The sequence below is a fragment of the Schistocerca cancellata genome, chromosome 11 (assembly GCF_023864275.1).
Source record: "Schistocerca cancellata isolate TAMUIC-IGC-003103 chromosome 11, iqSchCanc2.1, whole genome shotgun sequence".
Lineage (NCBI taxonomy): Eukaryota > Metazoa > Arthropoda > Insecta > Orthoptera > Acrididae > Schistocerca > Schistocerca cancellata.
The window spans coordinates 164,439,389-164,456,719 of record NC_064636.1 but is presented as its reverse complement, the minus strand read 5'-3'; the positions used below and the strand labels follow the sequence as shown (position 1 = coordinate 164,456,719).

The window sequence follows — 17,331 nt, the reverse complement described above, 5'->3', positions numbered from 1 at the left end:
TATAATGCCAGTGAGAGGATATACGTGTAAATTCCAGGCTTCTTCTCATACGACAGTTGCTGGAAATTCGTGGAAAAAGTGCAGCTTCACCTCGATGTGTGCAGCCTTCAAAATTTCCTGTATCTGAAAGGCTCACAGCGAGGCATTTCACTGAGAAAGTCCCACCCACAGAGAAGAAATAGGAAATATTGTTTTGGTGCTTAGACTGCATTGTAGGACTTACTTTTGAAAACACTTTTGAGGTATACCATACCAAAAATTCATTTTGACAGCTAACGTATATTTTAATCGTAATAAAGATGTATTGTTAACAATTCCTGAATATTTCATTACTTTTGAACAAATAGTTTCTGCACTAAAGAAATCTGACTGAAATGCTGCATTTGCATACCACATGGCTACGTAAGCTACCACCAGCACGCTAGACGCGTGTATGGAAACTACCAGCGTGAGGGGTTAATATGTTAGATTATGAAAGCTGTCCTACTTCACAGTACACTGGTTGTGGTAGATACTGCTGCTGTCAATTCTCAGGCAATTATGTTAAATGCAATGACGAGCTGTCACTGCCTAAGAATTTACAGCAAGAACATACTTGACAAAATGTGTGCTAAGGACAGATTTCACAATCGAACAAATTAAAATAGGCACTGTTGTAATAGTATTCTAAATATTCACACGGTTGTTTGCTTTATATATGTAGTTCATGTTGAACTTCACAAAGAATGTGTAACCAACAGATATACAGAGGTACATAATATGCCAGTGACAATGTGTAATAAACACAAAAACTGGTTTGGCTAATAAATGTTTTAAGCATAGTTCGTAGTGTTTAGATGGCCTTTAAAAAATTATTTACAAACTGTGGAGCAGCAAGCATTCAAGACTTTTTATTCTATATTTAATCTGTACCTTTATGGCGCACACTTTTTCTGTGAGAAAGTTACTGAACCGCTCTTTCAAATGAAATACAAAGATTACATGCACATTAGGCTACAAAACCATTACTTTCCAGTACAAACCTGTGCCAAAAGGTGGCCGATTGGCTCCACTGGTGCCAAAAGTAGGCGTGGCTGTCCCGAACACAGAACTCTGGGTGGTAGCAGCCGCAGAGCTCGCTCCTCCGAAAGACGGTGTAGCGCCAGACCCGAAGACAGTCGCCCGATTTGCAGAACCGAATGCGGGAGTGCTTCCGGACGAACCGGATCCGAATGTCGGCACTTGTCCGGTGTTGGAGCCGAAAGTGGGAGTCTGTCCAGAGCTAGATCCGAAGGCAGGCGTCTGACCAGTTCCACTGGCTCCGAATGCTGCCAACTGACTGCCGGAACTGGGTGCCGCTATTTGACCAGAGCTGCCGGCACCGATCGCAGGTGTCTGCCCAGTTCCGAAAGCCGGTGCCTGGCTCGTGGTGACTGATCCAAATACTGCTGGCCGATTCTGAGAGCTCGAGCCGAATGCTGGCAGCTGATTTGTGGTGGCAGACCCAAAAGCGGGTGCCTGACTCGTAGGGATTGCACCGAAAGTTGGTGTCTGTGTCGTCGTAGCAGATCCGAAGGTTGGGGTCTGAGACGATGTACCGGCTCCGAAGGCCGGTGTCTGAGACGATGTACCAGCTCCGAAGGCTGGGGCCTGAGTAGTCGTACCAGATCCGAACGTCGGAGCCGGAGATGTTGCACCAGATCCATAGGCCGAGCCCTGAGATGTACCTGCTCCGAAGACTGGGGCCTGGGTGGATGTACCAGATCCAAAGGCCAGGGTCTGAGATGTTGCTGCAGGTCCAAAAGCTGGGGTCTGAGATGTCGTACCACCTCCAAAGGCCGGTGCCTGAGTAGTAGTGCCAGATCCAAAAGTTAGAGCAGGAGCTGTAGTGCCAGATCCAAAAGCTGGGGTAGCAGCTGTAGTGGTAGATCCGAAGGCCGGAGTAGCTGCCGTACTGGTAGATCCGAAGGCTGGAGTAGCTGACGTACTGCCAGAACCGAAGGTCGGAGTGGCAGCCGTAGTGCCAGATCCGAAGGTCGGAGTAGCAGGCGTAGTGCCACATCCAAATGTCGAAACCTGAGAAACATTACTTGTGCCAGATGGTGTCTGTGACTGGTTCTGCGTCGTAGAGCCAAAAACTGAAGTCCCGAACACCGAAGACTGAGTAGTTGCAGCTGTCGAACCGAAAGTCGGTGCCTGCGAGGAGGTGGCGTTACCCGCTCCGAATACCGGTGCCGCGGCACCCACGAATATAGACTGCTGTGCGGTCACCACAGTCGCAGTCGGAGTGGCTCCGAAAATCCCTTTCTGTGGGGCAGATCCAAACGACGGAGTAGGTGCGGGGCTCGTCAGAGAAGTCTGACTCTGTGACACGGCCGCTGCAGCAAATGGAGATGCTGCCGTCTCTGTAGTAGTCGCTTTCGAGTATGCGGCACTAGAGCTGAAAATCGAAGGCTGACTTGCCGTAGCTCCAGGTCCCGATGTCGCCGCCTGCCGACCGACCTTGTCTGCCATGCCTGCGGGACAGAGAGAGAAAGTGAGTGAATCATTTGTTATTATCTTATCACTGATGTCTGCAAAGTAAATAAGCCCAAATTATCAGAGTACGTTTGTGTTTCAGCAACAGTGTAACTCAAATTACAGAACCAATGCACAGAGCCTGACAATGTGATCAGCAAATAATGGTTTAATTTGCTCACTCTGAGTGACAGTGGGAAGGTGGCGTGCAAGTGGACGGACATTCAGTACAGTCAGGTGACGTACCGTCATTACTTCCAACATTTCATGCAAATAACCTGCTCCAAAACCACTGATCTCACAAGAGGACCTTATGCACTGGGTCTCTTATTTACAGAACTAAAGCAGTATGACATATTTCTCAAACACAGTGTGACATATTTATAAATTACACTTGGGAGTGGAGGGGTGGGGGGGGGGGGTTGTAGTATGAGGGAAGATCGTTTTATCCTGTGTACGAAGCTGGGGCCACGCCACAGATTTTTCGTGAAAACATCACAATAAAATCCTAAGAAGTGTATTATAATAATATGTAATTTCACTACCAATATCTCTAATACAATGTTTACACAAACAAGTATAATGGTTAAAGAATGGATAAATCACCTAGCCACAGTATGACCGATGGGCCAGCTATGCAATTGCTTTGCACCATTTTTTCGTTGTCTTTTCGATACTGCCAAATCTGTCACATTCGCTAAATAATACACTTCTTGGATTCCTTTCGATGTGGGCTTTCTCCTGTGTTGCACTTTCTAAAATTCCGAGCGTATTTATGAGTCACTTAAGATGGCATCTTTCATTTTATTGTAATTTTCAATTTAATACTGACTTTCATTTATATTCAGGCAAGAATGTTTATTGTCTCTCTATGGGTCCTAGCAGTGCTCAGCAAACTCTTCACAATGATGCCTGAATCAATGTCCAGATAAATGTATTCCTATGCAATAATTTTACACAAAGTAACAATCACGTGCATGTGCCTACACTGGTATGACATCACAAGCAAAACAAATACCGCATGACAAACCTGCACAGACATGACAATCCGGTCTGTGCTCAACCACTGCTTTTATGCATTACCAGTCTCTTAGTTATCAGCAATTCAAATTTTGTCGGCCAAAAAGGTTGGCGAGCAAATAGACATTTTCACAACAACAAAGACTTAACATTTCAGGAAGTGCTTTTAATTATGAAAACTGATGTTTATAGTAAAACAGTGAATATCAATGCATGTAGCATTCGGGTATAATCATTGTGAGATTACTTGTTTGAATCACATAGGCATTACTTTTTCTGCTTTTACTTGCAGTGTATACTTATCGTAAAATTAAAATGTTAATTAAAAAATATTGAATAATAATTTTTAGATAAAAATACAATCTTGTTATTCTTAATTATTCATTGCATGTATTAATAGTTAGTTAAATTTGGTACACAGATCTGAAATGTCTACTGACAAGTGAAAAATAATATATATTAACACCTGTTTTTTTATTAGGTTTTTGTTTATTGGTAATCTTTATAAATAAAATAATTTTATTTTACATTTTAAATTTCTGTATCAAATTTCAATTTTTTAAGAACACTGACATTTTCAAGTGATTTATGATTAATAATAAGTTGCTACTTTCGTTAAAAGATTACTTTTCAGCTTTTGTTACTTCACATTTCAATTTGCTAACGAGCACAGGACTCAAATAAAAGAACAACTAAAATGCATCTACCAAGAACTGAACCAGCAACCTCACAATTACAAGACCAGAATTACACACACTGCTATGGGTGGCTGTATTAAAAAATATTGTAATAAGAAGAGAAGTTTGTGGCACAACTTGACCAGAAGAAGGGATCGGTTGGTAGGACATGTTCTGAGGCATCAAGGGATCACCAATTTAGTATTGGAGGGCAGCGTGGAGGGTAAAAATCGTAGGGGGAGACCAAGAGATGAATACACTAAGCAGATTCAGAAGGATGTAGGTTGCAGTAGGTACTGGGAGATGAAGAAGCTTGCACAGGATAGAGTAGCATGGAGAGCTGCATCAAACCAGTCTCAGGACTGAAGACCACAACAACAACAACTTTTTTTATGCTTACAGTCCTAACAGCATTCGGAAACTTGCAAAAGTCAATTTCTTTTGTGCTTTTCAGAAGTGTGTATTGCAACTTTAGGAAACTGTCCAGGCATTGAGCTTCAAACACTGTATGGGAAAAAAAAAGAAGACCAGTCCTCAAGGCCTCGCCATTCTGACACCAGTGGAAATCCTCGAGTAGGCGAGGAGTGTTCAGATGTCACATACAAGTTGGACAATACCGAGTACAAGAGATCTGTTTAAAGACTACCAAAAGCCTAAACCTACATCTATACTCAGCACACCACTGTCAGGTGCACGGCAAAGGCAACATCCCACTGTATCAGTTGCAAGGTTTCCTCCTGTTCCATTCACATACGGAGCACAGGAAGAACGACTGATCGAAGGCCTCTCAGCGTGCAGTAATTATTCTAATCTTATCCTCATGGTCCCTATGTGAACGATGCGTAGGGGGTTGTAGTATATCCCTAGACTGATAATTTAAAGCCAGTTCTTGAAACTTTATTAATAGACTTTCTTGAGATAGTTCAGGTATGTCAAAGAGTGTGCCATTTCAGTTCCTTCAGCATCACGGTGACCCACTCTCACAGATTAAATAAACCTATGACCATTTGTGGTGTCCTCCTCTGTAGAATTCAGTATGCCCCGTTAGTCCTATCTGGTACGAGCCTCATACACTCGAGCAATATTCTAGAACCAGTTGCGCGAGGGATTTGTAAGCGATCTCTTTTGTAGACTGATTGCACGTCCCTAAAATTCTAGCAACTGTTATGGCATAAACTGACTGTTACAGTGTAAACTGAAGTGTCAGCACACCAGTCAGGAATGACAGGGAAGAGAGGGTTGTGAGAAGAAGTCAGCCAATCACACACTGACCGGAACTCCTTCCAGGACGACAACGTGACAGCAGCGACCCCTGTGTGAAGAGGACATAAGCGCCGAGACAGACTGGCGACGTCCCATTAGCAGCTTCGAGATTAGCGTTTATGAGTGCAGCATCGACTCTAGTCACTTCGCTTGCAATCTCTATGTAGCACAGACTCGGGATTGTCTATACTGAAGAAGACTGATTATTTTGTGTGTTGCCTTTTACTTGCGACACCTGTGTAATTGCCAAAGTTAAGTGCTGTAATTTTCTTATTCTCTTATTTTAATAAAACTCAAGAATACAACTAGCTCGATCGATTGTCTAGGTGTGCCACAGGAGAGTGTCATAAGGACCGTTGCTATTCACAATATACATAAATGACCTGGTGGATGACATCAGAAGTTCACTGAGGCTTTTTGCAGACGATGCTGTGGGGTATCGAGAGGTTGTAACAATGGAAAATTGTACTGAAATGCAGGAGGATCTGCAGCGAATTGACGCACGGTGCAGGGAATGGCAATTGAATCTCAATGTAGACAAGTGTAATGTGCTGCGAATACACAGAAAGATAGATCCTTTATCATCGTTCAAATCATTTAGATTGTATTGGCTTTCAAATTCAGGAAAATGTGTTGATAGTGACTGCATTCAATGCCCAAGACAGTGTAGCTAGTTCACTGAAAGAATTCCCTGAACTTTTTTCTGAAGGTTTAGGTAAGGCTAACAATTTTGTTGCACATATTACTATGAAATACAACGCTCAACCGAAATTTTGCATGCCCAGAACTGTTCCCATTGACTTACAGGACAAAGTGGCTGCCGAACTTAAAGAATCGCGAGACAGCGGAGCAATTGCGTCTGTACGAGCTAGCCAATGGGCGAGTCTACTTATTTTGCTCCCCAAACCTTCAGGTTGCATTCACCTCTATATCGACTTTAAGTCCACCGTAAAACTAAATACTTACCCATTGTCACACCCAGGGGATCTCGTGGACAGATTAGATGTATGTCGCTATTTTTCAAAAATTGATTTGGACAACACATACCATTAGATGAAGAATCTCCAACCGTGCTGTGAACACTCATTTGGGCTTGTTTAAATATTTGCATTTGCCTTTTGGCAGTGCTTCCACACCCACAATTTTCCAACAGTATTTGGAACAGCTGACTGCTCAAGTACCAAACTGTTGGACAATATTGTCGTAGCCGGTCGTACACCTGAAGAACACATCGCAAATTTGCGTGCTTTGTTTCGTGTGTTATCTGATGCAGGACTGAAGTGTAGACTAGACAAGGGCAATTTTTTTTTAAACCGCAACTCAGGTTGCAGTATCTCGGTCATGTCATAAACAGTCAAGGTGTACATCCTCTTCAGTCACATTTGTTAGCCATACGGGACCTGCCATTTCCTCGCAATGTCTCAGAACTGCAGTCAGTCTTAGGGAAAATGAACTATTCTATTCGGTTCATACCAAATGCTACATAAATCGCAGCTCCATTTCATCGCCTTTGCATCGCAAGAACACCACCTTCGTTTGGACAGATGAGTGCCGAGTATATTTTCAAAAACTTAAAGATACATTACTCAGTGATCGATGTTGGTTCACTTTGATCTTGACAAACCAGTTGTGTTGAAAGTTGACTCTTCCTCTACGGAATCAGTGATTTGGTGATAAAGACAAGCCTATTGCTTTCACATCAAAAGCGTTGTCCAAAGCTCAGTGCAACTATTCACAAACAGAGAAAGAGGTGGTGGCTATTGTGTGTGGTGTCACCTAATTCCACCACTATTTCTATGGCAGAAAATTCTACTCAGTAACAGATCATAAGCCATTGCAGTCCTGGTTTCATCCGATGAAGCCGGTTCCTGTACTAACTGCCCAAAAATTGCAAAGATGGGCCTTCTTGTCGTCTCAATACCATTACGAGACTGTGTATCATCCGACATTTCAACACGGTAATGCGGACGCACTTTCGTGTCCTCTGATTGGCCCTGTGATACATGTCCTCTGATTGGCCCTGTGATACAGACTTTGACGCTTCTGTTGCATCTTGTTGTCACATCGATGCTCAGGGTTCTGAATTGCGTCAATCCTTTCCTCTGAACTATAAGAAAATTGCACACGTCACGGAAGCCAATTCAGATTTGTACTTTTTGCTAAAATACATTCGCACATCTTGGCCTCGCTCACTGCAGAGCATCGAGAACTGTAATGCACCGATATTTTGCACATCGGCATAGCCTCACTATACAGCAAGCTGTGATTCTTGTTCAAAATGACAGTGGACAGTCACTTGTGTTGATCCCCAAAGCTTTGCAACAAGAAGTGTTGCAGTTACTTCATCAAGGATACTGGGAGACTGTTCGTACGAAACTGTTAGTGTACTGACAATGTACTTGGGAGGCTACGGATACCAAAACAGAACAGATGTCACAGTGTCACGCACGTACAGAAAATCAGTCCGCTCCACCACAATAATTCTCTGCTCGGCTAAATCACAATTACTGTGGCAACATGTGCACACAGATTTTGCGGGACCTTTTCGGAACACTCGTCAGTCGATTGTGGTAGACTCTCATAGCAAGTTTCCTTTTGCTGTGCCAGTGAACTCGACAATGTCACAAAGCACAATTCGGGCGTTGTCCTCTTTTTTTTGCCTCGAAGGTTTTCCTGAAGTCACAGTGTCAGATAACGGCTCTCAGATCACGTCAAATGAATTTGAAACATTCTGCGAATGCAATGGCATCCGGCACCTAACTTGTGCAACGTTCCATCCACAGTCCAATGGCAAAGCAGAACGTTCTGTAAGAACTTTCACGCAGCAGACGGCCAAACTTTGCACGGCACACACCAGGGATCAAGCACTGCAACTGTTTCTCACCTCCTACCGTTCGCATCCATGAGATGGGCCACTGTCAGTGGAATTGCTCCACCCTCCTCAGCATCCAGTGCCGAAGGAAGGCCGCAAGTATCGCTCCGTGCCACACAATATTGTGTTTTTTGGGGTTCTTCGCGGCAGCAGGCGACTGACGCGGGGCGAGATCCTCCGTCGACTCGGCGCACGCCCGTATCTCATTTCGGGCCCAGACGGATTGCACTGCCGACATCACAATCGAATCCGCCACTGTCACGTGCACAGTGGTCCTTCTGTATCTCTTCCCGCAGGTTCACAGATCCCGAGGACAGCAGCCACCGGAGGGGGTCGTCACGACACCGAGGGACGATCCCCACGCAGACAGAGCCTTCGACTCCTCTCGTCCTACCGACGGAGCCGGACCCACGCGCGCCGCAACGTGGTACGGGCCTCAGGAGGTGGACGTGTACCCTACCGGGCGTTTTCCGGGGGGATGTTTCCGCCAGAACGGAGGCCGGATGGCGGGGTACGACTGGAAGTCCGACGTCCCCTGCGGCCACAGCTTCCGGTCCAACAGAGCGGCCACGATCCCGTCTCCCCTCCTGTCGTCGTGTCCCGTATACGACAACAGGCTGTCGCTTTGTGAGGGAGGAATGTTACGGTGCGAAGTCACGTGTCCGCACGCCAGTCGGGAATGACAGGGAAGAGAAGGCTGTGAGAAGAAATCACCCAATCGCGTGCTGACCGGACCTCTCTCCAGGATGACAATGTGACAGCAGCGGCCCCTGTGAGATGGCCCAACTCGATAGCAGCTTCAAAATTAGCGACTTCGAGAGCAGCATTAGCTCTAGTCACTTTGCACGTACTGTCTATGTAGCACAGACTTAGGATTCCTACACTGAAGAAGACTCATGGATTATTTTGTATGTCGCCCTTTGCTTGTGACACATCTGTGTAATTGCTGAAGTTAAGTATTGCATTTTCTTATTGTAATAAAACACATTTGTAAGACTTATTTGATTGATTGTCTAGTGGACTGAGTATGAAGGCTTCCTAGACACTACACCAATAAACTGAAGCCTTTTATCAACAACTGAATCTATGTGGTAATTCAAATTCATATCCCTGCAAAGGGTACAAGTTGGCCAATTCCAACAGTGACTCACTGATAGTACTCACAGGATACTACATTTTTTCGTTCAGTGAAAAGCAAAATTTTACGTTTCTGAACATTTAGAGCACGTTCCCAATCTCTGTACCGTGTTGAAATCTTACCGAGATCTGACTGAATATTTATGCAGCTTCTTTCAGATAGCATTTCATTATAGATAAGTGCATCATCCGCAAAAGCCTGATTTTACTACTAATGTTGTCTGCAAGGTCATTAACGCACAACATGAACCACAAGGGTCCCAATGCACTTCCCTGGGGCACACCCGAAGTTACTTCTACATCTGACGACGTCTCTCCATCTGACATAACGTGCTGTGACTGGTAGTAGGAGACACTGTGTAGATGGCGGGCAACCTTCTTTTCTCTACCACAACTACCAGTTAACTTCGAGATGTTAGAGTGTAAGAAATAACAATAAGAGCAGAACAGTATTTTATGATGGTCAATACAGACAAAATGACCCCATACATTTTCTTGTCAAAAGTAGACATGCTGAGTACACTGAGGAAATGTCTCCAGACACTATCTTGTGTCGAGATCAGTGCTTATCGTACAATTATCAGGTTTATAGTTTAAACAGCAAGCACACACAAGTATTGTTTACGAAAGTTTATTTGAAACACGCCACCACTGGTTTCTGATTTATTACAAATCCCTCTTCAGGTGGCTCTTAACTTTATTCGAAACAGACTAATACCTCTTTCTAAATTATTACAAATCTATCTTAAATTAGCTCTGAAAATGGATTTGTACCAAATCCGTAACTGGTAACGCTCTGTTTTAAGTAAACCTTTGTAAATCATATTTACGGCCGGTTGCTGTTTCGACTAAAAACCTTATAATGACCACCAGAATCTGGAGAATGTTCCACACTGCACTCGAAAATATTCTGACGTTTAGAACATTTTGGGTAACTTCGCGCTGCAAGCACGAACGGTGCTCAATGCGACCTCGACTAGTCAACTAGGAGAATGGTGTCACAGTTCAAACACTTTGCCACATCGGCACAGCGTGCGACAAGTTTGCATCTTTTGCTACGTAGCAGTACCACATAGCATTTTTTCTTTGTTCACTTTCTATAACAGCAGGAAGGCAGTGTGCAAATGAAAAGGCTCTGATACAATCCGTGAACACCACAATCTCAGCTGTCGCAGTACCTCGCCAACAACTGACAGCGACAGCAATTTTTATAGTCAGCTGTGCGGATACAATTACTCATTTTTGGATGAAGTGCGCCTGTCAGTTCTGAACGTGACCATTTATTATGAGTCAAAATACTTGAACTGGCCCATTCACATTCACTTGCCTGAAACAGATGCTCAAGGAGAATGACCAAAAACATGTGCCATTGAGGAGCTTTACTACACCCAGTTCAGTTGCAGATACAGCTGCATTCAAAATATGTGAATGCCACATCAAAATTAAGTTCTTCCAAACACCATGTGTTGTAAAATCTGTTACTATAATTAGTTTTACCTACAGACTGATTAATTCACCTTACGATGTTATCCACGAAGAGCAGGTTATGAGGGAAGTTCAGAAAGTAACACACAATAATTTTATTACCAAAGAGTTTAATAGGTAATTAAAAAAAAAAAACACCATCACAAATGAAGTTACAACTTTTAGCTACTTTTGTACATAGTCACCAACATTCTCAACACATTTCTCTCAGTGCTCTACCAGTTTTGATATGTCCTGTTCCTTAAGTCTGCTCGGTTGGAGTATAGCCATCTGCGGACTACCGATTTCTCTTCTGCACTTTTCACTCCTGCATCTGCTGCAAAGCATTGGCCGGCCAGGATTTTCTTCACGGGATCAAACAGACGAAAGTCCGACAGTGCGAGAACCGGCCTGAAGGGCGGATCCTGGATCTCTCGTCTCCCACCCAAATTTCACTATTTTCTCACGAATACGAGCAGCAACATGGGAAGAGCACTGTCCCAAAGAAATTTGACACCGTCAGCATTAATGTTGTGGCGTTTGTCACAAAGGGCATCACGCAAATTAACCAAAGGTTTAGTGTAGGCTGCAGCATTCACAGTGGTCGTGTATTCAGCAAAGTCCACCAGTAACAGACCTTGCATATCCTATACACTGTCACAAGCACTTTCCTAGCTGACTGAGTCACTTTGAACTTTTTTCATAATGTGGAACCAGCATGTTCCCACTCCATAGATACCTGCTCACTTTCAGGCACGTAGTGACATTTCCTTTCAAAAAGTCACGCCCTTCTACGGTGTAATGCGTTAAGTGATACGAGCTTGTCATCATTTGCTAGCCCTAGTGATCATCCGTCAGATTCTTAGCGAGCACTAACTTAACGAAATTTCAACATGCTACGAACAATATCTTACACCGCACTGTAGGAAATATTGAACTCTTGTGATAGGGTTCACAGTTCTCCGAACTGGCTATTCAAAATTGCTCCCTCAACGGCTCTGACATTCTGCAGGGTTGCAGATGTTACTGCCTGAAGGTTCACATAGCCCTCTTGGAAAAATGCACACCACCTGGAGGCATTGCAATGGTCCATAGTCATACCCATACATGCCATGCACAACCCAGCGAATTCCTTCGGTTTATGCCCTTCGGGCCACAAATGTTGAACTACACTTCGCTGCTCTTCACGAGTTGACGACAGGACCACATTGCGCCATGTTTGTTTTGCAGTTCAGGTTTCTCTCACTAGAGCTGCCCGTGAAAACAAAATACGCATTGCAGTGCAAACTTTGAACTACACTGTTGTGAAATTTCAAAATTCCCACTGTAGTACAAGGGAAGAAAAAAATTAATGTGTGTAACTTTTTCATTCACACTGTGATTATAATTATGATGAGGATGTGACGATGTGGAAAGACGATGAGCATAAATCAAAAGAACAATGGAATACCGGGCAGAGGGTAGTTTTCCTCATCAGCCCTCGAGCGAGCGTGACTATATTTGTAACACGAATGGGCGTGCAGTGCACTTTACACGCATCTAAAGAATAGCTGTCTTTGTGTTACCAAGGTAAACATAAATGAGCAAAACTACAGTTTAATCTTATTTTAATTAAAAAATAACAACATGAACTTTCATTATATCACCCCGATGCCACGTACAAGTCTTATCCCACAGTGACGACACATTGGAAGCGCTAAACAGCGCAGTTGCATCAGATCACAGCCAACCGCTCATTTTATTGCTAATGATAATGATCTCATATACGATTGCCCCATTGTGGGACTGTGCCACCAGCTCAGAAGCTGACTCTGATTGAAAATGGAGAAACCCGAGTTTTGTGTCTTAATTAAACATTTTCATTTCAAGTGCTGACCTGGCACACAAATCTAAACAGAACGTGATGAAGTTCTGGCAGACACTACACAATCATTGAAGACCATTTATTTCTGGATTAATGAATCTAAAAATTATCAGACAAGCACCGACAATGAACTGGACTGCAGTCTTCCAACTGAGGTCACTATAAAGGAACCACTGACAAAATCCCAGTAATGTAAGATCGCCAAACTACAATTCGTGAGATTGCCGAGTCTGTAGTCATGTCAAATGGGCAAATACGTAACATCCTGCATGCAGAATGGCTACAAAGAAGCTTTGTGCGAGATGGGTTCCACAACTGCTAACAGTCAAACAAAAACGTGCCTGACACAACAATTCAACACAATGTTTAATTGTAATTTGCAGGACTTTTTGCACCGATCTGTGTCTGTTGATGAAACCTGGATCCCTTATTACACACCAGAGTCAAAACGGCACTCAAAAGAATGGACAAAGGCAAGTGAAAGTGCTCTGAAGCATGCGAAGATAATTTTGTTGGTCAGTAAGTTGATGGACACTGTTTCTTTGGGATTCCCAAGGAATAATCCTATAGATTACATGGGAAAAGACATAACCGTAACTGGATCCTGTTACACTTCGCAGTTAGATCATTTGAAACATGTCGGCCAAAAAAGACAAATGCAGACACACAAAAAAGTGCTCTTTCACCAGAATAATGGTTTCAATTGGTTCCCCATCCACCCTGTTCATCAGACATAGCCCCCATCTGACTTCTTCCTGTTTCCTAACTTGAGAAACTTTGGCTTGCAGGGAAGAAATTGTCAAAAAATGAGGAAGAGATTGTTGCAGTCAACGAGTATTTTGCAGAGTCTGACAGAACCTAGTTTTCTGAAGTGACAAAAAGTTAGGGATTACTGGACGAAGTGTATATCCCTCAAAGGAAACTGTGAAAAAGTAAGGCGAGTTATTTATGAAAATAACGTTTTTTCTTGCTTTTTTTTACTAGACTTATCAAACCACTCTCGTTCGTATTGAAGTACTTTGTTGAAAAAGGAAATACAATGAGGATACTTCCCTTTTCATGATATATTTGCCACTAGCTATGGCTACAAAATGAATAACTGAATTACACTGTCAATATTATCAGAAGGATAGATTGCTACTCACCATATAGTGGAAATGCCAATTCGCAGACAGGCAGAACAAAAAGTTTGCCAAATAAGTAAGCTTTTGGCCAAAAAGCCTTCTTCCGAACTAGAAAACACACTTCATGCGCGCACGCGCCCCTACACACAAACCATTTTCTGCGGGTGCTGAGGCCAGCCAGAGATGTTGGCTGAAAGCTTGCTTGTTTAGCAACCTTTTTGTTGTGCCTGTCTGTGACTCAACATTTTCTCTGTATAGTGAGTAGCAATCTATCCTTTCGATAATACGGCCAACCTGGAATTTCCGTTGTTTGAATTAAAGTGTCAACATCCAAAAATGAAATGCTATCAGATCCTGAGGTGGAAGACTGTCAAACAACCTATTAATATTTTAATTCTTTTCTCAGTCTTGTATATTAACATTTCAATAAGAACTAGGCATTGTGAACAAAAAGATTAGTCACCCCAGTTATCACGCCAGTGCCTATAGCACTGATGATAATTTGGTCAGGAACAGAGTTCCCCAAGTTTCCCAATACGTAAAAATTATTTCTTAAAAACATAGTTTACACATTCACATAATACACACATGATTTCAATGCAAATATGAAAGAACTTTCTGAGCTGTGTCCCCAGTCATAAATAGATATGTAAGTATCTGGTAACGGTTATGCTACAAAATTATATACCAGCAAACTGAGTACGGTTTAATGGAATACAAATCAGAGATGTCGAATACTGAGGCTGGCAGCCTAACTGACTACGAAAGGAGACTAATAGCAGTGTACTATACCTGGTGCAAACTGGAAACCTCCCGGTTTTGCCGTGGCCACAGCGGATGTCGCATTCTGCCCAAATTGGAAGGCTCCCTTTGCCGGCGAAGTCGTGGACGCGGCAGTCGAGGCAGGTAGCGTGAAACTGAAACCTCCGGCACTCGACGTCGTCGTCGACGTCACCGATCCGGCTCCGAACCGGAACTCGCCGGCAGACTGCGACGCCGATACGCCGGCGGCGGTCACCGGCGTGGCAGATACTGTCGCCACTGTCGACATTTTCGGAGATCCGAACGAGAAAGCCGTAGACGTGGCAGTGCTCATGTGCACCTGGGGCTGCGAAGCGGCGTCTCCGGGAGTTGCTCGAGCTCCCGCCGGCGTCCCACCCGCTTCGGGGGTCGCGGTCGTCGGCCGAGTCTCCGGGACCGACTGCGAAAGAGCCCCGGAGGCCGTCGTCACCGTCGCACCGGACGGTGCCGTCGGAGTGGAGGCCGTGACCGATCGTGCCGTAAATGGCGATACCGATGCTGCCGCCACCGTCGGATTGCTGGAGCTACTGTCGGAGCCTGCGGAGGAGGCAGGCAACTGGCCAGCACTCACAGTGAAGGGGCTGGGGCTCCTCCCCGACGGCGCGGCAGATGACGACATGACCGAGCCTGTAAAAGAGTGTGACTTATTAACTCGCCGAATGTGGTCGTAGCAACGGTGTCTCGACATTTGCCCGAAGCGATTTAGGAAAATCACGGAAAACCTAAATCAGGATGGCCAGAGACGGGATTGAACCGTCGTCCTCCCGAATGCGAGTCCAGTGTGCTAACCACTGCGCCACCTCGCTCAGTTTTCTTGTTGCAGTGTTCAGTCCAAAGACTCATTTCATACAGCTCTTCATGGTAGTCTACCCTATGCAAAATACTGCAGCCTACATCTACTTCAGCCTACTTAATGTAGTCATTCGACAATGTGAAATGGTGCGAGATGTTCGAAACTCTGAGAAAAACAGGGGTGAGCTATAGGGGGAGACGGGTAATACACAATGTGTACAACAGCTGAGAGAGAATACTAACGGTGAACGAGAACGAAGTGTCCGGATTTAAATGAGTGTAAGACAGGGATGTAGTCTTCCGCCCCTACTGTTCAATTTGTAAATCAAGGGAGCAATGATGGAAATAAAAGAAATGTTTAAGAGTGGAATTAAAATTCAAGGTGAAAGGAATCAACGATACGATTCACTGATGACATCGCTATCCCAGGTGAAAGTGAAGAAGTTACAGGATCTGCTGAATGGAATGAACAGTCTAATGAGTACAGAATACAGACTGAGAGTAAATCAAAGAAAGACGAAAGTAATGAGAAGTATCAGAAATGAGAACAGCAAGAAACTGATGGTCACAAAGTAGATGATGTGAAGGAATTCTACTACTTAGGCAGCAAAATAACCAATGACGGATGGAGCAAGGATGACATCCAAACCAGACTAGCACTAGCAAAAAGGGCATTCCTGGCCAAAAGAAGTCTATTAGTATCAAACATAGGCCTTAATTTGAGTAATAAATTTCTGAGAATGTACGTTTGGAGTACAGCATTGTATAGTAGTGAAAATGGACTGTGCGAAAACCAGAACAGAAGAGAATCAAAGAATTTGAGATGTGGTGCTACAGACGAATGTAAAAAATGTGGTGGACCGATAAGGTACGAAACGAGGTGGTTCTGCGCAGAATCGGAGAAGAAAGCAATATACGGATATGCTTGACAAGGCGAAGGGACAGGATGATAGGACATCTGTTGAGACATCAGGGACTGATTTCTATGGTGCTAGAGGTAGCTGTAGAGAGCAAAACCTCTGCAGAAAGACAGAGATTAGAATCCACCCGGCAAATAATTGACGACATACGTTGCAAGTGGTACTCCGAGGCAACTAACTTTATTATCATCTCTAGTCAAGTCTTTCTGAGAAAGAAGGGTACCAGGATTAACCGTAACTGATCAAAAGCAGAATACGGTAGTGGTGACGGCAGAACATAGCCGTAACCTACCTGCGGGTGACGACTTCAACGTGAAGGCCTGCGCCTTCTGCGTGTTGCGGCTCACGGTGGGCGGCGTGTTGGTCGTGCCCGTCCCCGTCATGCCGCCCTGGCCGGGAGAGTCCGGAGAGGAGGCGGTGGTGGGAGTGCCGACACAAGGTGCCTGTTGCGACTCCGTGACGGGCGCCGTGTCTGCGCGTACCAGCTCTCCCGGCTTTTGGGCGTCTGCGAAGCTCACGTGTTTCTGTCGCCGGGAAGTTGGCGGGGATGCTGCAGGCTGCAGGCGGTCCCCGTCACGGAATGGCGATTCTGCAAAATGTTCGACTCATTGTGGACAGGCAGGACACTAGATCTGTCCCACAGGTGACACGACAATTCCTACCGTTACTAATATCTTGAAATGATTTCAAACACAATGAGGAACCTCTAACAGAATGACCTCCTCGATGCCACCCAGCACCGATTCCACAAACATCGATCACGTGAAATCCAACTCACACTCGCACCTTGGCAAACTTTGTATGTAGTGTTGTCTGAAAGCTGACGCAGTCCCGCAGCCACATACTCCCTTTCCTGACCCACAACTTCTTCACTTTTGAAGGCCAGACATACCAACAATTA

At 44.4% G+C, this 17,331-nt stretch overlaps 1 protein-coding gene across 1 annotated transcript in view; it reads right to left on the bottom strand.

Annotated features, from left to right (window-relative positions):
- The window catches only part of LOC126108400 (nuclear pore complex protein DDB_G0274915), a 137,181-nt gene that overhangs the window by 50,856 nt on the left and 68,994 nt on the right, over positions 1–17,331 (bottom strand). The window contains exons 8-10 of the mRNA XM_049913610.1: positions 16,723–17,019; positions 14,710–15,345; positions 1,023–2,495 (exon numbers count right to left, since the gene is read on the bottom strand). Coding sequence (XP_049769567.1) covers positions 1,023–2,495; positions 14,710–15,345; positions 16,723–17,019 — 2,406 coding nt within the window. The remainder of the gene's footprint in view (positions 1–1,022; positions 2,496–14,709; positions 15,346–16,722; positions 17,020–17,331) is intronic.